General features: G+C 50.4%; 1 protein-coding gene across 1 annotated transcript; it reads right to left on the bottom strand.

The window, feature by feature from the left end:
• Positions 1 to 20,347: 20,347 nt before the first annotated feature.
• Positions 20,348 to 20,924, bottom strand: LOC130472788 (peptidyl-prolyl cis-trans isomerase A-like). The gene has a single exon (XM_056844212.1). It carries the CDS (start codon positions 20,859 to 20,861, stop codon positions 20,544 to 20,546), a length of 318 nt encoding a protein of 105 aa, XP_056700190.1. The 5' UTR covers positions 20,862 to 20,924; the 3' UTR covers positions 20,348 to 20,543.
• Between the last annotated feature and the right edge of the window lie 624 nt (positions 20,925 to 21,548).

Here is a 21,548-nt window from a genome sequence, read left to right on the forward strand (position 1 = left end):
CCCTGCCTCTTGGGGGAGCTACGATCACTTCTCCCCCCCTTTCACCCGCCGCCCACTCCGGGGGCACAGGCTTCCGTTTTCTTTCCTAGCTCTGTAAAAACCGGCTTCCGTTTTCTCAGCGTATGAACCAGGAGAGGAAGCCGTGTGCGTAAAGATAGATGTTCCCCCATCCTCCTCCCTCGCAAGATGTTATTTTGACTCCCCCCACTCCCCAGCAGTTTAGACCTGCAAATGCCTTTTAAACTAACCCGGGATCCAGGCTCCCAAGAACGGCCACTGTGTTCCGTGGTTTTTTATTTCCAATGGATGCCGCTTCATGAGAACATAATCCTCTCCCTGCATTCTCTATTTACAACAGCGGCTGGAACCCAGCTGACCGTTGGCTCAACTTAGAGGGGACGAGTTGACCAGTTGCAACCGCTGGCTTGGGTCCCTCCGCTCCGCCACTTCTGGGGCCTCCCTCTGGCTTAAGGAGGCTTCCGTCAGGCTGGAGGATGGCTCCCAGCCCCTGTCCTGCCTCTCTTTCAGGCTGCCGCCAGAGCTTCCGAGGTGGAAGCTGTACATAAGTACAAGCGGCAGCCTACTGGGTGACTCCTTGCATTTCTCCCTTTCCCTAGAGTTTGAGCTCCTGTTGGCATGGGAGCCAAGCTGTGAAGCATACATCAGGTCGGTAGACAGAACAGGCCAGAGGCCGGGCACCTCGGCAAACCCACGTTCCCACAGCTGGTGCGCCCTTGTTAGGCTGTTTGCTTTGGCTCTGTACAGCTGCTTTGGAAACTGCTGGCCCAAATACCAGGCACCCCCTTTCCTGTTCCGAGTAGGCCGCTTCTCTTGCAAGGGAGGAATGCAGTCTGTCTTCCTGCCTCTGCCCTTGTGCGTTTTTTAACAACACCCCCGGCGTGCAGAAATCTAAAAGGGGGTGTTTTTCCCCATTGGAAACGCTTCCCCTGCGACGTTTCTGGGCACAGGGCTGCTGTCAGAGAAATGGGAGCATTGCGAAGAAGCAAGTCTTCCAGGTGCAAAGGAGGGGGGGGTCGCCTTGAGTTGCCCCTTCCCCTCTTGCTGCCGCAACCCCTTAATTGCAAAGGGCCCCAGCTAGCCATTTGGCAGGGGAGGGCGACTGAATCCCACCTAGTTGCTAGACTACCACACCAAGAGTTGTGCAGCTCCTCCTGGTGACTCTGGCATTTAAAGGATGCCAGGAAGTTTGCTTCTCTGCCTCCTCCATCTGAACAGCTGGCGGGGGGGAGGCTTTAGGTAGGTGCCATGCTTCTGCAGCTGGCACAATTGTGCCGCTTTCCTGGAGACCAGGACAGCTTTCTCTACAGGTCTGTGTGTGAATTCTCTGGGTGGCCCGCTCTGGGTTGAGCTGCCGTTCTCGACAGCTGAAAACACTTTCCCCATGCATCAAATGGTGGGTTTCCACCTGGCCCCACGCCTGGCTTAGCAACCTTTCCTTTTTTCCTGGGCCGGTTGAGCCATCTTGTCCCGCTGGGGGAGGAGATGCCAGGGAGGCTTATACTGGAGGGCCTGGCAGGTCCGTTCGGATTTTCTTTTCCCTGCCAGACTGGCTGCCATCTCAAGGCAACTCCATGTTTGTATTGCGGGTTTACTTTTGTCATGTTTTCCCAGAGCCATGGCTGTTCAGGCGAATACTGCAGCTCGAGTTGCGGGCCGGTCTTCCCCTCAGCCTGAGGAAATTTCAGAAACCAGTTGCGTCTAAAAGGGGCGATGGGGAATGGCATCGTGCTGGTTGCGCTGGCAAGATGGGCTGGGCAGAAAAGAGGCAGCGTGAATCAGCAAGATAGGCTTAATCGGGCAAGGGAATACTGCAAAGGGATGCCCCACTCACATCAACGTTTGGGCACTTCTCTGTTTTGTGGGGAGGGGCTCCCTGATGCCCAGTTGCCCAGTTGGCCGACACTGGAGGTGGAAAAAGTGGACCCTCAAATGTATATGGGTGTGCTTGGCTTTCCTCCCTCGGGCTGAAACGCAACAATTGGGTGTGTGTCTGCTCATTTTCTTCAAGCAGGGAATGCATAAGGCTGGTTAATTCATTAAAAGTTTCTTTTTTAAAGTCTTCATTGCCTCTTTCCCTGTTGAATTGGTGATGTGGAGATTCTGGGACCTTCTGCGTGCCAAACAGACCCTCTGCCACTGAGCCGCAGCTCTTTCCCAATAACCTAGACTGAGCTCTTCCCAAACCTTTTTATAAGCACCAACCCTTAGGGCAGTGGTTCTCAACCTTTTTCGAGTCGCGACCCCCTTTTACAATTGCCAAGTAACCTGCGACCCTCGTCACGTTTGCATAAATTTGCATAAATGACATTTTCAATAGGATAAAGAAAACACTTTTTTTTTTTGGCAGTCCAGGGTATCCATATATATAATTACTTTAAATTTAAAAGTTTAAAACAAACAAGCAAACGGTACTACCACCTGTTGCGCAGCAGCTGTGACTGTGGCGCGGCAACCTTTCCTGGCACGGAGGAAAGAGTGCCTCTGAGCATGCACTGCATTCCTTGTCCTCCCCTCTCTCCCCAAAAACTCTTCCAAGCAGGCCGGGGCTCTTGCGAGGAAACCCCCTCTCTTGTGACTGGGACACTGCTTGTGCACAGAACTGCAGTTATCCCTCAAAGCGGAGCTCCGTTTAATCACCTCACGAGAGCGAAGGGCCAGGAAAGAGCCGAGGGTCGCTTATCCCGCTCGGACCTTTCGTGCCTTTTTCTCCCCTCCACCAGTCACCGCTCCTTCTGCGCCTCACCGAACCTGCGCGCTCGAGGGGGAAATCCCGAACTGCGCATGCACCTCGACTCTCTCCCCCTTGGCCTTGCCAGAGCAGAACTGATGACTCAGGGCAGAAAAGCGAAGCCACACTACAGACACGCGCACTTGGATTCCAGGCTGAAGCTCCCGCCCCACCCGAGCGTGGCTAAAAGTAAAAACAACGTGGCTGTAGCAGCCTCAAGGGGGACCGCCCTCTTCTCCTCCGAGACCTGAACTGGCCGAGCCAGGGGAGCTTCCTCGGCCTCCCACACATCCTGCTGCATCATCCGCCCAGCGCAAGTGCGACCGCGCCCAGGGCTGGCCCGCCCGCCTCTCAGCTGGGCAGCAGGGCTACAGCTGGTGTGTGGCAGCACGCCGCCGCATCTCTGCAGCCTGGCTCCTCCTGGCTGTCAGTCGGCCAGTTCCTCACCTCTCTGCTTGGGGTCTTCCCTGCCCTCGCGGACGGATCAGGGTTACAGGGCGTCTGGGTTAGTCCTGGACAGCCCGGGATGGGGGCTGTCCCAGGACAGTGGCGGCGACCCCCCAGAAAACACTTCGCGACCCCCTTGGGGGTCCCGACCCCAAGGTTGAGAACCATTGCCTTAGGGGAAGAGGGATTCAGTTAATCACAAAGATGTTTTCGTCACTGGATCAGAGACTAAGATGATGGGCAGTCAGCTGGGAAGAAGCGATCCAAGTCAGGCATCAAGATCCTCCCAAAGAGCTGGGCTAAGCACCAGACTACGTGTCCTCTGTGAATTGTACAAAACAAAGGCAGACTCTCTCCAAATACATTCAACCACATTGGGACCCTTTCCAGCATGCAAAGAGCCACCCTCCTCCATCACCTCCTGCTCCGAGTCCACTTGATTGATGCAAAGAAGAAGAGTTGGTTTTTATATGCGGATTTCCCACGTAAGGAAGAATCAAACCGGCTTACAATCACTTTCCCTTCCCCTCCCCACAACTGACACCCTGTGAGGTAGGTGAGGCTGAGAGAGTGTGACTAGCCCCAGGTCACCCGCTGGCTTCATATGGAGAAGTGGGGAAAACCAACCCAGTTCTCCAGATTAGCCTCCGCAGCTCCTGTGGAAGAGTGGGGAAAAACCTGGTTCTCCAGGTCAGACTCCACCGCTCCAAACCACCGCTCTTAACCGCTACGCCATGCTGGCTCTTGTCAATATGATTGAAACAAATTTAAAAGCCCCCCTGAGTAATTATTCAGAGGCCTCCAACTGCTTAAGAGGAATCGATTCAAGGAGCGGAGGCAGAGGGTCAAAGTACTTGGGGATGTGGCCATATCTCTTAGGCATCTTTGGAGATGCTGGAGGAACCTTCGGAGGGTAAACCAACATCTGTTTTGGCCAGAAGGACCCTCCCCAACATTTTCTTCCACTTCAATTGTTTAAAAAGATAGCTCGGGTGGTGGAAAATGCCGTCAAGGCACAGTCGACTTATGACTGCAAAGGGTTTTCAAGGCAAGAGATGTTCAGAGTTGGTTTGCCATTTTCTGCCTTTGTGTAGCAACCCTGGACTTCCTTGGTGGTCTCCCATCCAGATAATAACCAAGAAGGACCCTACTTAGCTTCCCAGATCTGATGAGATCAGGCTAGCCTGGGCCATCCAAGTCAGGTCAGATTAACAGAGGTGGTTTGCCATTGCCTGCCTCTTCGTAGCAACCCTGGACTTCCTTGGTGGTCTCTCCTCCAGGTAATAACCAGGGTTGACCCTGCTTGGACGTATGTGGCTTGCCACCCTGAACAAGGAGGACAGGTGCGTTCCGTGCTCTAGGCAGAAATCATGAGAAGTGGGAGGGGAGGTGGCATCAGGTGGCACCCTTTGTCAAAGGACCTTAAGGCCAAAGCCCTTCTTAAAAGGTGACGGGTTGGTCAACACAAAATCAACGAACTGAAGTGTGAATCGTCGCACTCCAGGGTATCATTGCTACCAGTAACCCTTACCACTCTGTCAGCCAGAGACCAAAGGACTAAACCTCTAGCCCTCCCAGATCTAAGAACATGAAAGTCAACTCTACAAGGCAGGACCCTTACAAGGTGAGTTCCAGAAAGCAATTATTCTGGTAGCTGTAGCCAATATGGGCTAAAGTAGTGGACTCTTATTGAAGCCTCCAAATCCAAGAAGTCCTGGGCAGATCCCCTATCCTCCTCTGACCACCACCTGGACCCCCATTCCTGCCTTCCTTCCAGCCCACCTACCCCCCACCTGGCCCCACCCGCTTTCTCAAAAATGATATATTCTCTTATCAGCTTGAAATTTCTTTTCAGATTGAACTCTTATTCGCTAAAATCATCAGGTAGTTAATTCATCAGGTAGAGTTCAGAAAGGCAAATAGTCAAAATGCCCTATTTTCTTTTCCACGCTAACAAAGAAACAAAGCAGCACGCAGGCTTTGTGTAAACACGGTATTACAATATGTAGTCACAAATATATCCCAAACAACATGTAGACAAGTGGAGGTAGAGTGCCAGTGTGGTGTAGTGGTTAAGAGCAGTGGTCTGGAGCAGTGGAGTCTGATCTGGAGAACCCGGTTTGATTCCCCACTCCTCCACATGAAGCCAGCTGGGTGACCTTGGGCAAGTCACTCTCTCTCAGCCCCACCCACCTCACAGGGTGTCTGTTGTGGGGAGGGGAAGGGAAGGTGATTGTAAGCTGGTTTGAGTCTCCTTAAGTGGTAGAGAAAGTCGGCATATAAAAACCAACTCTTCTATAAACAAGCATACAATACAAACAAGCAATCCTGAGCATACACATATAAATAGTACGTCTACAGACTATGTGAACACCCTTGTATCATCTGACATATTAACAGCCCCGAAACCACATGCGGGTGCAAATTCAACGGAACATATATATGGTCTGCAACATGGACCTGATCCAAAAGGACGCGGATTCTAGATACTTCCAGCGTTTTGATGGTCTTTTTCAGCTGTCTGTTATAAGATGAACTGTGGTTGGAACAACAAGATAACAATACCAATGTCCTTATATTTAAATATTACACACAAATGTGTGTAATATTTAAATATAATGTGTGAAATCCAAAGCTAATCTGCGTGGCTATTGTTGACTGTAGTCTTTGTTAGTCTCCAGACTAACAAAGACTACAGTCAACAATAGCTATGCAGATTAGCTTTGGATTTCACACATTAACAGATCACTTCAGGATACAATGGTTCCATATCAACATACCACACCCTCATTAGCACATTATCTTGATACTTACAGGACAATGGTTAGCACATTACCTTTGTTACTTTTTGCAGGACAATGATTCAGCTCAAACCCAACCCCTTTCTGACTATATATTACTCTTCCTACACACTTGACACTGAGAGACACTGTCCTTCAGTGTTACTCCTCTGAAGATGCCGGCCACAGCTGCTGGCGAAACGTCAGGAAAGAAAATACCAAGACCACGGTTACACAGCCCGGATAACCTACAAGAACCAATAAACATAATAATCCCTTTCGTGACCATATGATTTATTTTCGTTTTATAGATTATTTGTTTACGCTATTTGATAGCAGAGAATTTTTTGAGGGATGTTTCAGCTGGATTAATACTTTAGACCCAAATCTAAAATTCACGGGGCAGCGTAGTGCATCATCCATCCCTTTTTTGGATGTGGAAGTTTTAGGACGTTCAATAATTCTATCGCTGTCAGACCTTACAAAGAAAGAGACTGACAGGGAAAGGGGGCTTGCATTTTTCATCTTTTCACCCTTTTCATTTACGTAAGAAATTACCTTATAGCCACCTCGTTGGATTAAAACGTAAGGAGGATTACGATCGGGCCTCTCAGGAGCTGGTGAGCTCACTGTATCGAAAGGGATACTCAGAACAGATCATTCAGAGAGCCCAACGGAGGGCTTTGGTTCTCTCACATGAATCGCTGGTACCTGGGTCCAGACATAAACATTCTCGGGAAAGCAGTTTGCATGCCTCTTTAACCTACGCTCCTTACACCTTTGTCTAAACACGGTATTACAAACAATATGTAGTCACAAATATCTCCCAAACAACATGTAGATAAGTGGAGGTAGAGTGCCAGTGTGGTGGTGTGGTTAAGAGCAGTGGTCTGGAGAAGTGGAGTCTAAAGAAGTGGATAAAGAAGATTAGAAGATGACATTGGCATCTTGTGCAACATATACCGGGCTGTAAGTCACCTCACACAGGACGGTGCTGCAGTCGTCCTGTTTGGGGGCTTCCTAGAAGCACCTGGTTGGCCACTGTGTGAACAGACGGTTGGACTTGATGGTCCTTGGTCTGATCCAGCAAGGCTTTCCTTATGTTCTTGTGCTTTTGGTCTCCGTAGAACTAGGTCTATCGGGGATCATGTTGTTAGAACGGACATGTATCAGCCAACGGAACAGAATTTGCCATCTTGGCATTTTTCCTGTGGCCACAGCTCAGTATGCGCACAAAGCCTAACTGTGAAAGACTTGAGTCCAGTAGCACCTTAAAGACTAACAAAAATATTTTCTGGCAGGCTTTCGTGAGCCACAGCTCACTTCTTCAGATACCTGCCAGAAAATATTTTTGTGAGTCTTTAAGGTGCTACTGGACTCTTGCTCTTTTCTACTACTGCAGACAGACTAACACGGCTACCCACTGTGAAAGACTTGTCAGCTACGGCCACTGGTTTTCATTTTCAGCTGAGACACTTTTCTAATCGCGAGTACATATTGTTTGTAATACAGTGTTTAGATAGAGCCTGCAGGCTGCTTTGTTTCTTTGATATTTTCTTTTTCAGCTGAAAAACTGTATTATTCTTAATAAACTATTTTTTGAAGACTGGATACTATTGGAAATTCTGTTAAACATTGAAAATCTGTACGCTGTGTAAAAGGTAAAGGTAAGGGTCCCCTGTGCAGTCACCAGGTCATTCCTGCTCCATGGGGTGATGTCACAACCCGACATTTACTAGGCAGACTTTGTTTACGGGGGTGGTTTGCCAGTGCCTTCCCCAGTCATCTTACCTTTACCCCCAGCAAGCTGGGTCCTCATTTTACCGACCTCAGAAGGATGGAAGGCTGAGTTGACCTTACGCCGGCTACCTGAAACCAACTTCCATTGGGATCGAACTCAGGTCGTGAGCAGAGCTTGGACTGCAGTACTGCAGCTTACCTCTCTGCGCCACGGGGCTCCTGATTTACTGTATAGATGAGAGAAAATTCTGGACAACAGTTCTGTTTTAATCTGCTGTTAAAGGTGATCCACTTTCTGAGAATGTGCAGTGATATACCTACCCTCTCCCCCGCTTAACCTCGGAGATAGTTTCAGAGGGCAGCCAGGTTGGTCTGCAGTAGAAGAGCAAGTTTCAGGTCCAGCAACTCCACAGAGACCAACAAGAGTTTCAGGGTATAAGGTTTCGAGAGTCAAAGCTCCCTTTGACAGATATCTGACAAAGGGAGCTTTGACTCTTGAAAAATCATAACACCCCCCCCCCAATCTTGTTGGCTACTAAGGTGATTAGGGTTGCCAACCTCCAGGTACTAGCTGGAGATCTCCTGCTATTAGAACGGATCTCCAGCCGATATAGATCAGTTCACCTGGAGAAAATAGCCACTTTGGCAATTGGACTCTATGGCATTGAAGTCCCTCCCCAAAACCCACCTTCCTCAGGGTCCGCCCCAAAAACCTCCTGCCGGTGGCGAAGAGAGACCTGGCAACCCTAGTGCTACTGCACTCGAATGAAGAAGAAGAAGAGGAGGAGGAGGAGGAGTTGGTTTTTATATGCCGACTTTCTCTACCACTTAAGGGAGACTCTTACAACCACCTTTCCTTTCCCTCCCCACAACAGGCACTCTGTAAGATAAATGGGGCTGAGAGAGTGTGACTAGCCCAAGGTCACCCAGCTGGCTTCTTGTGCAGGAGCGGAGAAACAAATCCAGTTCACCAGATTGGCCTCTGCCGCTCACGTGGAGAAGTGGGGAATCAAACCCGGTTCTCCAGATCAGACTCCACCACTCCAAATCACCACTCTTAACCACTACATCACGATGGCACTAAATTAATACCTATTAAAGAACAGCAGTTGGCCTATGCCCTCAACACAAAGTTATTAACCCAGAATAATGGGAAGGTAGGGTGCTGCCATGCAAAGAGAATGGCCCGGACCAGTGGGGGTGGAGTGGGGCTGGCTGGACAGGAGGCTGCTTTGCCCAACTTTGCCAATACAGAACGCAGAACCACCTCCTTCCCTCCAGCATGGTATAGTGGTTGAGTGGCGGACTCTAATCTGGAGAACCGGGTTTGGTTCTCCTTTCCTCCACATGAGTGGCGGACTCTAATCTGGTGAACCAGGTTGGTTTCCCTTCTCCTCCATGTGAAGCCTGCTGGGTGACCTTGGGCCAGTCACAGTTCTCTCCAATCTCTCTCAGCCCCACCTGCCTCACAAGGTGTCTGTTGTGGGGAGGGGAAGGGAAGGCGATTGTAAGCTGGTTTGATTCTCCTTAAAAGGCAGAGACAGTCGGCAGATAAAAACCAACTCTTCTTCTTCCTTCCTCCCTAGAGATACACCGCAGCTGGCAAAAGCAGCTTCCGTGTAAAATGATAAGGGGGTAGTATAATCTTGGAAAGTGCCTGTTACTAGGGTTGCCAGCCTCCAGGTGGGGCCTGGAGAGCTCCTGGAATTACATCGGTACTCTAGACTACAGAGATCAGTTACCCTGGAGAAAATGCCTGCTTTGGAGAGAGGGGGCATGGCCTCTATGGCATCATTTCCTGCTGAGGGCCCCTCCCTAGATGCCACCCCTAAATATCCAGGAATTTCTCACTGCAGAGTTGGCAACTAACTGCTACTGACTTGCATTAATGAAATATATAGTGAAGGTGTCTCTTGGTGGGAGTGAAGGGGGGGTTGGCATCCGTGTGTGTGTGTGTGTGTGTGTGTGTGTGTGTGTGTGTGTGTGTGTGTGTAAAGTGCCGTTCAAGTCGCAGCCAACTTATGGCGACCCCTTATGGGGTTTTCAAGGCAGGAGTCTTACAGAGGTGGTTTGCCAGTGCCTTTCTCTGTATAGCAACCCTGGACTTCCTTGGTGGTCTCCCATCCAAATACTAACCAGGGCTGACCCGTTGGCATCCCTAGCTGGAGAAAATGGCTGCTTTGGAGGGTGGACTTGATGGCATCTTACACCCCGGGGTCAGTCAAGTTTACTAATACGGTCAACTGACCAATCACATGCCAACACATCAAAATTTCCAGGCACAATAGTTTTGCACCGCGGAATCACAAACTGCCCGTACATATAAAGGTGTAAGGTCAATAAAAGCAACCCCTGGTTAAAATTATCACATTAAAACTGATAAAATTGTAAAATATTCTAACAATCATTCTCTAATAAAGCTCTGTGTATTTTTAATAGCAACAGCGCAGAACTTGGCAGTTTGGAGCGTAAGCTGAGGGTCTTCTCCTAATCGGAGCTTCTTTGCAAAAGCTCATCAGGGAATTTACCAAGTAGGGGGGGGAAATAAGCTTTGATCTAACTTTGTGGTGGAATGGGCAACATATCAGTACATACTGGGGTCCCTCCCCAATCTCCACCAGACCCTGGCTGCACCCCCCAACTCTCTAGGAATTTCCAAAGCCGGATTTGGCAACCCTTGGTGGGGCCAGCAATAAAGAATGCACATGGACAGGCAGTTATCCATCACACCCATTTACAGTGGCGCACCTTCTGAAAACATTGCTCAGATGAGTGAAGTCAAGACAGAGCATAGGACAGAGTGGCTAGCTCTGGGTTGGGAAATACGTGGGGATTTGCGGGGGTGGAGCCTGGGGAGGGGGGTTTGGAGAGGGGAGGGACCTCAGTGGGTGTAATTTATTTATTTGTTGGGCTTATAATGCCATAGAGTCTACCTTCCAAAGCATAAGGACATAAGATAGGCCATGCTGGATCAGACCCAGGCCCATCAAGTCCCGCAGTCTGTTCACACAGCGGCCAACCAGGTGCCTCTAGGATGCCCACAGGCAAGACGACTGCAGCAGCACCATCCTGCCTGTGTTTCACAGCACCTCATCTAATAGGCCTGCTCCCCTGATCCTGGAGAGAGAATAGGTGTGCATCATGACTAGTAGCCATTTTGACTAGTAGCCATGGGTGGCCCTCTCCTCCGTGAACATGTCCACTCCCCTCTTAACGCCTTCCAAGATGGCAACCATCACCGCATGGTTGGCCGATCACTGTTTTACAACCAGCAGATTTGTCCCTTGGTGCCTTTTGTCCAATTAATACATCGGAGGGGGGGAGAGATTTAAAGATTAGTTATTCATCTGAACAATGGGCTCCAGTCCAAAGCAGAAGCGGTTATTTTCAGTGCAGCGCAAGAGTATATACCAATCATTTCAATTGTCATTGTCTCCTCCCAACACGTGGTAGTCTCCCCACCTCAGACATCCAAAGTCATGTCAAGCCCGCACCCCAGGCTTTCATACAACCCATGATCCGAAATGGCGGCCATTCGGCCTTTAGGGTGGGCAATTTACTATGCTAACGAAGTAACGCCTCTTAGCTTTCTTAATGAAGTAACGCCTCTCAGCTTCAGCCTTGGCTGAAGAAACTGCCTCATCCACAGGCTAATGGAACAGCTGGTGCTCAGAGCCGGGCACAGGGGAGGCTGTGGGTACCCTTCGTATCTCTTGTCTCCTTCAACCGCATCAGAAGTCCGTGAAGCCACAGCTCCTTTCATCTGCTTCAGAAAGCTGCTCTCATTTTCTTCCTTCCTTCCTTTCCTTCTAAGCTCCCATGACTGTCAGCGAGGGCACCTAGTCGGTCCCCGGTTAAGCAAACTCCGTGTTCTCCCCCCCCCTCCCGGTCTCGTGGGAAAGTCTCTTCAGTTTGAGAGGAAGGGGCTAAGGCTGGAGGCAGTAACACTTCCCCTTCAAAGCCTTCCTATTGTAAATCAGCTATCTCTTCTCAAGGTGTCAATTCTGCCAGAAACCTGGCACCTCTAGAAGCTTGAAAGAAGAACACTGATGTTTTGCATTTCAAAGATTACGTGTAATCATTTCTAGTGTGTGTCCCCTATAAAGATAGCCTGTATTTCCCCATTCGGTATTCTGACCTTAAGTTTGTATAGATCTACTGAACCCGTTTGCTTTCTTAATAAAACTTTAAACTCTCTGCAACGTCTGGAGTGAAGTTTACTATTGCTGAGATGCAACGAGGTACTGAAGTCTGACAATGACCCACAGGTCTCGAGCAGTTAATGGGGAGGGTTGTTTTTTTTTTTGTAAAATCTGGTGGAGAGATACTTGGCCACGGCCAATGTTATACTTGGATCTCTATCCACCAGCAAAAAGGAGACTATTTTATCATCTGTTATGGTGGCAGAGAGAAGGAGGAGGAGGAAAAGCAGGAGCAGGAGCAGGAGGAGAAGGAGAAGAAGGAGGAGGAGGAGGAATAGGAGAAGGAGAAGAAAGAAGAAGAAAAGTTGGTTTTTATATGCCAACTTTCTCTACCGCTTAAGGGAGACTCAAACCAGCTTACAATCACCTTCCCTCCCCCTCCCCACAAAAGACACCCTTTGAGGTAGGTGGGGCTGAGAGAGCTCTAAGAGAGCTGTGACTAGCCCAAGGTCACCCAGCTGGCTTCACGCGGAGTAGTGGGGAAACAAATCCAGTTCTCCAGATTAGCCTTCGCCGCTCATGCAGAGGAGTGGGGAATCAAACCCGGTTGTCCAGATCAGAGTCCGCCACTCCAAACCACCCCTCTTAACCACTACTCCACGCTGGCTGTTTAGTTAAAAGAGGAGTGATCCATTGGTCACGTTGGAGTTTGAAATGGGGACACTCCAGCATCATGTGAGAAAGTGTATCAGTTTTCTTCATATTACATGAGCAAAGTCTTTCGGGGTAGGGTAAATTTCCAAATCCTCCACTTAGCACTGCTCAAGGCACAGCGTTCAAACGAGCAAGCATGAAGGCTCTTTGGAAACCAGGGACTGTTAAGTTACTGAAATATGGTGGAGTTTGCAGCGGAGGAAGGATACCTAAGAACTGAGCAGAGCATACTCTTCGAGCACGCATTGTAGAGCTGGAATAATCCAAATTTTTTGTATAGCTCTTAATAATTGATATAGATTTCTTTTTCCCCATGCTTAATAAAATATCCTTAGACAGTCCTAAAAGTGATAATTTTTTATCAATTTCTTGCACCAACGGGAGTTGAACTGGTCTTGGTTTAATGGTTTCACTTGTGTATAAGGATGTCCTTCTAAATTGAAAATATAATCTTAAATCTATGTTTAAAGGCTTGTAGCCAAGCTTTGGCTTCGAGGGAGCCTTGGCCTAGTTCTAGCCTTATGATTGCTCAAGATACGCATCTTGAGGGCCCTGTAATACGCCGTAAAAACTGACACATTGTTTTCATTAACTAGGGTTGCCAACTGCCAGGTAGTAGCAGGAGATCTCCTGCTAATTCAACTGATCTCCAGCCGATAGAGATCAGATCACCTGGAGGAAAATGGCCGCTTTGGCCATTGGATTCTATGGCATTGAAGTCCCTCCCCTTCCCAAACGCCGCCCTCCTCAGGCTCCGCCCCAAAAATCTCCCACCAGTGGCGAAGAGAGATCTGGCAACCCTATCATTAACCCTTAGCTCAGGCCCTCAACATCCTGGGGCAGGGAGTTCCCATTTTCTCCAGGGGAACTGACCTCTGTATAGGGTTGCCAGGTCCCTCTTTGCCACCGGTGGGGGATTTTGGGGGTGGAGCCAGAGGAGGGCAGGGTTTGGGGAGGGACTTCAATGCCATAGAGTCCAATTGCCAAAGCAGCCACTTTTCTCCAGGTGATCTGATCTATATCAGCTGGAGATCAGTTGTAATAGCAGAACTCCTGGAGGTTGGCAACCTTATCTCTTTAACTTGGAGACCAATTGTAATTGCAGGAGATCTCCAGCCATTACCTGGTCACTCCACTGTGTAGATCATTCGTGACATGGACTGGCCAAAGGAAGGTTGCTAGATAGCATCTCCATTGAAAGATTGTATAATGCATTTGAACCATAGAGTTGGAAGAGACCACCAGGGTCATCTAGCCCAACCCCACGTATACAAGGTATACACTAAGACAATACAAGCAAGACAAGTGTGAAAATTCAAGGAAATATAAGGTGGGTATGAATACTCTTCTTTCTTTGCACTCAATTATTTCTTCTTTGTTACAGGTATTTCCAATTAATCAATTCCAGTCTTTAAACTTTCTGACATGGAACATGGCATGGAACAAGAAGGGAACGTTGTCCGGATTAACTATCACGCTTTCGCTACTATAGTGTAGCTTCATCAGCCAAGGTTCCAATTCAGTGTTTCTTTCAAACTATGAATATACAAATAAATAAACTTCATAAACAATTTGATTTTGCCGTTGGTGTCATTATTATAATATTTATACATTTAAAATGTCAATTGGAGGGTAGTGAGCATACCTTCAAATTAATGCATTTTTTCATAGATTTGTCCAAAGTTATTTGGAAATCTCAAAGCGCCTCTGTGGCTGTTCATTCCTCCTCTGCATCTCATGACATGTGCTTAATGAGATGCAGGTGTGTGTGATGTAACTGTTCAATCGACCTGATGGTAATCTGTAAGCTAGGCACAAAATGGCTCTAAAAGGTGTATTCTCAGAATGGTATTATGCTTATCCAAAATGCCAGTGAAAGTTGTTGTTTCACACATTGTTCACATTTATTGTTGGTCGTTTTTTTGTATAGTTAAATGTGCCTTTGACACATATTTGTTTGAACTTGAGTTATTATACCAAGAGCCTAGTACTATCACTTTGCTCAAACTTGACAGATACCCGGCAGAGACCCTGTCGAGCCTGCTGGAGACGGTGGCTGGCTGGGCCTGGGAGATGACTGACCACCAAAAACAAGTCAGAATAAACGTTAATGTTAACTGGTCATTGAGAATTGACAATAAACATTTTAAAAGAACATCCTTTGCCTGAGGGGATGCAATACCAGAGAGCAACACGTAAAACGATGATCTCTTTTCTTTTTCTTTTTATTGTCAAATGTTCAGTTATGACTTTTTATACAATTAGACAGTTCCAGTTAAAAAAGAGGACTTCCAGAGTCTATCTCATAAAAAAAATCCTGGTTCTTCATAGTAACATAATGTCAATAATACTGTAATCCAAGTCCAATTATGACCTTGTAAACCATTAAACCGTTCCAATAAAACAAAACAAAAGTTCCAAAATGTATCTCTTGAAAATCCTGATTCTTAATAAGGAAAGAAGATAAAGAATTCAGTAATCCAGTTTTTTGGAAGATCAGCAGACGTCAATATTACAATCCAATATTTTTAAACTGGTGCAATATCTTTAAAGACCGGCAAGCATCAGCAGAGATCTTCTTCATGTGGGGCCCAAGTTGGACGCAAGGAGGAAGGCAGCATGGTGGCAAAGGTCACCCTGGCGGGGCTCTCCAGCTGGACGCGAGGAGGAAGGCAGCATGGAGGCCAAGGTCACCCTAGAATCATAGAATCATAGAGTTGGAAGGGACCGCCAGGGTCATCTAGTCCAACCCCCTGCACAATGCAGGAAATTAACAACTACCTCCCCCCCACATCCCCAGTGACCCCAACCCTCCCCCCGCAATGCAGGATCCCATAATCAAAGCACTCCCGACAGATGGCCATCTAGCCTCTGCTTAAAGACCTCCAAAGATGGGGACTCCACCACCCTCCGAGGCAGTGTATTCCACCATCGAACAGCCCTCACCGTCAGGAAGTTCTTCCTAATGTTTAGGTGGAATCGCTTTTCTATTAGTTTAAATCCATTACTCCATATTCTAGTCTCTGGAGCAACAGAGAACAAGCTAGTTCCCTCATCAACAGGACATCCCTTCAAATATTTAAACACGGCTTCATGTCTCCCCTCAACCTCCTCTCCTCCAAACTAAACAAACCCAGCTCCTTAAGTCTCTCCTCATAGGGCATGGATTCCAGACCTCTGACCACTCTGGTCGCCCTCCTCTGGACACGCTCCAACTTGTCCACATCCTTCTGAAATTGTGGCGCCCAAAACTGGACACAGTATTCCAAGTGCGGTCTGACCAATGCAGAATACAGTGGTACTATTACTTCCCTTGATCTAGATACAATACTCCTATTGATGCAGCCCAGAATTGCATTGGCCTTCTTAGCCGCCATATCACACTGTTGACTCATGTTCAGTTTGCGATCCACTAAGACTCCCAGATCTCTTTCACATCTATTGTTCCCTAGCCGACTGCCTCCCATCCTGAACCTGTGCCTTATGTTGTGTCTGCCTAGGTGAAGTACCTTACACTTCTCCCTCTTGAAATCCATTTTATTACTTATGGCCTATCGAGGTAATTCTGAACTCTGACCCTATCCTCCGGGGAATTACCTACCCCTCCTAACTTGGTGTCATCTGAAAATCTGATTAGCATGCTCTCTATTCCATCATCCAAGTCATTTATAAAAATATTAAATAGTACCGGTCCCAGGACAGACCCCTGTGGTACCCCACTGGTCACTTCTCTCCAGGATGAAGTTGTGTGTCAGGCCTGCTTTCTGCAGCTCTCTGCTCCCTGCAGCCTGCCAGGCTCTGAATGTCTTGCTTTCACCAGTTGCACCTCAAGGCCAGGCCTGTGAACTGCCGAATTCCTATTCCAGTGCTATCTCCCGTGGGAACTGTCCTCGTTAGGAGGGGGGTGACCATGGCTACCTATGCTATCCTGATATGACTAATGCGTGTCCATATAGGCCTTGTGCCGTGTCTCTAGTACTCATTCGTGCCAATTTACCTGTTAGCTCTGTAAACCTGTAGGTCTTCTAATAAATAAATAAAACCTGTAGGTCTTCTAATAAACTCTCTTTTGGACTACTTGTCTGTGGGTGTTGTTTATGGGACTACTACGGGGACAAGTGCTCACATTGTGCCATTAATGAGCACCCTTTGGGTTCGGTTGGTCAACCAATTACCGTACCAATCCACCTAACAGTAGCAGTGTCCAGCCCACATTTTACTAGCTTTGTTTCAAGAAGATCATGGGGGACTTTATCCAAGGCTTTACTGAAATCAAGGTACACTACATCTACAGCATTCCCTTTATCTACCATACTTGTCACTCTTTCAAAAAAAGATATGAGATTAGTTTGGCATGACCTGTTTTTGAGAAACCCATGTTGACTGTCAGTGAGCACAGCTTTTCTTTCTAAGTGCTTACAAACCGTCTGTTTAATTACCTGCTCTAGTATTTTACCTGGTATTGATGTCAGGCTGACTGGGCGATAATTGTTTGGGATTTCTTTTTTTCCCCTTTTTAAAGATGGGGACCACATTAGCCCTCCTCCAGTCTGCTGGAACTTCTCCTGTTCTCCGGGACTCTCCGGCTGGATGCGAGGAGGAAGGCAGCATGGCGGCGAAGGAGGAAGGCAGCATGGCGGCGAAGATCTCCCTGGCAGGGGTCTCCAGCTGGAGGGGAGGAGGACGGCAGCATGGTGGCGAAGGAGGACGGCAGCATGGTGGCGAAGGAGGAAGGCAGCATGGCGGCAAAGGAGGAAGGCAGCATGGCGGCGAAGGCGGAAGGCAGCATGGCTGCGAAGGAGAAAGTCAGTATGGCGGCAAAGGTCTCCCTGGTCGGGGTCTCCGGCTGGAGGGGAGGAGGACGGCAGCATGGCGACAAAGGAGGACGGCAGCATGGTGGCGAAGGAGGACGGCAGCATGGCAGCGAAGGAGGAAGACAGCATGGCGGAGAAGGTCTCCGAGGTGGGCCACTCCAGCTGAAGCGGAGGAGGGCGGCAGCATGGCAGCAAAGGAGGAAGGCAGCATGGCGGCGAACGAGGAAGGCAGCATGGCGGCGAAAGCCTCCCTGCCGGGACTCTCCGGCTGGAGGGGAGGAGGACGGCAGCATGGCGGCAAAGGAGGAAGGCAGCATGGTGGCGAAGGAGGAAGGCAGCATGGCGGCAAAGGTCTCCCTGCTGGGGCTCTCCGGCTGGAGGGAAGGAGGACGGCAGCATGGCGGCGAAGGAGGAAGGCAGCATGGCAGTGAAGGAGGAAGGCAGTATGGTGGCGAAGGTCTCCCTGCCGGAGCTCTCCAGCTGGAGGGGAGGAGGACGGCAGCATGGCAGCGAACGAGGATGGCAGCATGGTGGCGAAAGTCTCCCCGGCGGGGCTCTCCGGCTGGAGGGGAGGAGGACGGCAGCATGGCGGCAAAGGCCTCCCTGCCGGGGCTCTCCGGCTGGAGGGAAGGAGGGAAGGAGGACGGCAGCATGGCGGTGAAGGAGGACGGCAGCATGGCGGCAAAGGAGGAAGGCAGCATGGCGGCGAAGGTCTCCCTGGCAGGGGTCTCCAGCTGGAGGGGAGGAAGACGGCAGCATGGTGGCGAAGGAGGACGGTAGCATGGCTGCTAAGGAGGAAGGCAGCATGGCAGCGAAGGAGGAAGGCAGCATGGCGGTGAAGGCAGAAGGCAGCATGGCTGCGAAGGAGAAAGGTAGCATGGTGGCGAAGGTCTCCCTGGTGGGGGTCTCCGGCAGGAGGGGAGGAGGACGGCAGCATGGCGGCGAAGGAGGACAGCAGCATGGTGGCGAAGGAGGAAGGCAGCATGGCGGAGAAGGTCTCCCTGGCGTGGCTCTCCGGCTGGAGCAGAGGAGAGCAACAGCATGGCAGCGAAGGAGGAAGGCAGCATGGCGGAGAAGGTCTCCCTGCCGGGGCTCTCCGGCTGGAGCGGAGGAGGGTGGCAGCATGGTGTCAAAGGAGGAAGGCAGCATGGCGGCGAACGAAGAAGGCAGCATGGCGGCGAAAGCCTCCCTGCCGGGGCTCTCCGGCTGGAGGGGAGGAGGACAGCAGCATGGCGGCAAGAGGGAAGACAGCATGGCGGCGAAGGAGGAAGGCAGCATGGCGGCAAAGGCCTCCCTGCCGGGGCTCTCCGGCTGGAGGGAAGGAGGACGGCAGCATGGCGGCGAAGGAGGAAGACAGCATGGTGGCGAAAGTCTCCCCAGTGGGGCTCTCCGGCTGGAGGGAAGGAGAGCAACAGCATGGCAGCGAAGGAGGAAAGCAGCATGGCGGAGAAGGTCTCCCTGCTGGGGCTCTCCGGCTGGAGCGGAGGAGGGTGGCAGCATGGTGTCAAAGGAGGAAGGCAGCATGGCGGCGAACGAAGAAGGCAGCATGGCGGCGAAAGCCTCCCTGCCGGGGCTCTCCGGCTGGAGGGGAGGAGGACAGCAGCATGGCGGCAAGAGGGAAGACAGCATGGCGGCAAAGGAGGAAGGCAGCATGGCGGCAAAGGCCTCCCTGCCGGGGCTCTCCGGCTGGAGGGAAGGAGGACGGCAGCATGGCGGCGAAGGAGGAAGGCAGCATGGTGGCGAAAGTCTCCCCAGTGGGGCTCTCCGGCTGGAGCAGAGGAGAGCAACAGCATGGCAGCGAAGGAGGAAGGCAGCATGGCGGAGGAGGTCTCCCTGCCGGGGCTCTCCGGCTGGACGGGAGGAGGACAGCAGCATGGCGGCAAGAGGGAAGACAGCATGGCGGCGAAGGAGGAAGGCAGCATGGCGGCAAAGGCCTCCCTGCCGGAGCTCTCCAGCTGGAGGGAAGGAGGACGGCAGCATGGCCGTGAAGGAGGATGGCAGCATGGTGGCGAAAGTCTCCCCAGTGGGGCTCTCCGGCTGGAGGGGAGGAGGACGGCAGCATGGCGGCGAAGGCCTCTCTGCAGGGGCTCTCCGGCTGGAGAGGAGGAGGACGGCAGCTTGGCGGTGAAGGAGGACAGCAGCATGGCGGCGAAGGTGGAAGGCAGCATGGCGGCGAAGGCGGAAGGCAGCATGGCTGCGAAGGAGGAAGGCAGCATGGCGGCAAGGTCTCCCTGGGGGGGGTCTCTGGCTGGAGGGGGACGGCAGCATGGCGGCGAAGGAGGACAGCAGCATGGCGACAAAGGAGGACGGCAGCATGGTGGAGAAGGTCTCCCTGGCGGGGCTCTCCGGCTGGAGTGGAGGAGGGCGGCAGCATGGCGGCGAAGGAGGAAGGCAGCATGGCGGCGAAGGCCTCCTTGCCGGGGCTCTCCGGCTGGACGGGAGGAGGATGGCAGCATGGCGGCAAAGGAAGAAGGCAGCATGGCAGCAAAGGAGGAAGGCAGTATAGCGGCAAAGGCCTCCCTGCCGGGGCTCTCCGGCTGGAGGGAAGGAGGACGGCAGCACGGTGGCAAAGGAGGATGGCAGCATGGCGGTGAAGGAGGAAGGCAGCATGGAGGCGAAGGAGGACAGCAGCATGGCCACGAAATTATGACTTTTTATAGAATTAGACAATTCCAGTTAAAAAAGAGGACTTCCAGAGTCTATCTCATAAAAAAATCCTGGTTCTTCATAGTAACATAATGTCAATAATACTGTAATCCAAGTCCAATTATGACCTTGTAAACCATTAAACCGTTCCAATGAAACAAAACAAAAGTTCCAAAATGTGTCTCTTGAAAATCCTGATTCTTAATAAGGAAAGAAGATAAAGAATACTGTAATCCAGTTTTCTGGAAGATCAGCAGACGTCAATATTACAATCCAATATTTTTAAACTGGTGCAATATCTTAATTTTTTGGGGGGGTTAACTTGTTTTATTTCATTTTGCAAACAAACTTGTCTTCAGTCCAGCTGGACTTGTGAGGGAGCAGAAATTGAAACCCAATAAAAAAGCAGCAGTAAGTCAGGAGCACAAGGGTTACAGGGGACCACAGCACTCCAGGTGGTGTGCTAACCCCAGCTACAGAAGGAATGGTTAGTTGTTAAGACAAAGGAATTTTATGACAGCTGCCCACAGTCATTGATGGTGATCTTCTTACTTGTCTTGCCATTCCTGGATCCAAAGCGCTCCATTGCTTGCACAATGTCCAGTCCATCTTTCACGCGGCCAAAGACCACATGTTTCCCATCCAACCAGCCAGTCTTGGCAGTGCAGATTAAGAACTGAGACCCATTTGTATTGGGACCGCAATTTGCCATAGACAAGATGCCAGGGCCTGTATGCATGAGGAGGAAGTTCTCATCAGCAAACTTCTCACCGTAAGTAGATTTGCCACCTGTTCCGTTATGGCGGGTAAAGTCACCACCCTGGCACATGAACCCTGGAATGATTCTATGGAAGCAGGATCCCTTGTAACCAAACCCTTTCTCCTCAGGTAACAAGGAGCAGGCAGGGAGAGAACACGAACTGTGGAACTGGGCCAGCGGCCCTCCGCCAATTACGCTCCCCCCCCTCCCCGGCAGGGCCTCCTAAACCACTCAGGGATACCGAGGGTTCCCCAGGCATCATCTGGCCCTTGAGCCCAGCACTCTGCCCAGCAATTCTGCCTTCAGTCACGCACTGCATGAAGCACAGAGCTGCCCTGGCCCTCCATGACGACGGAGGAGGAGAAGGATAAGGAGGAGGAGGAGGAAAAGGAGGAGGAGGAGAAGAAGAGTTGCTTTTCATATGCAGACTTTCTTTACCACCTAAGGGAGACTCAAACCACCTTACAATCACCTTCCCTTCCCTTCCCCACAACAGACACCCTGTGAGGTAGGTGGGGCTGAGAGAGCTCTAACAGAACTGTGACTAGCCCAAGGTCACCCAGCTGGCTTCGTGTGTAGGAGTGGGGAAACAAATCCAGTTCACCAGATTAGCCTCCACCGCTCATGGGAAGAATGAGGAATCAAACCCTTTCTCCAGATCAGAGTCCACCGCTCCAAGCCACCACTCTTAACCACTACACCACGCTGGCTTACCAATGATGCAGAGCCCCTCCTGCGCCCGGGTGATGCAGACGT

This window comes from Euleptes europaea, chromosome 2 (assembly GCF_029931775.1).
Source record: "Euleptes europaea isolate rEulEur1 chromosome 2, rEulEur1.hap1, whole genome shotgun sequence".
NCBI lineage: Eukaryota > Metazoa > Chordata > Lepidosauria > Squamata > Sphaerodactylidae > Euleptes > Euleptes europaea.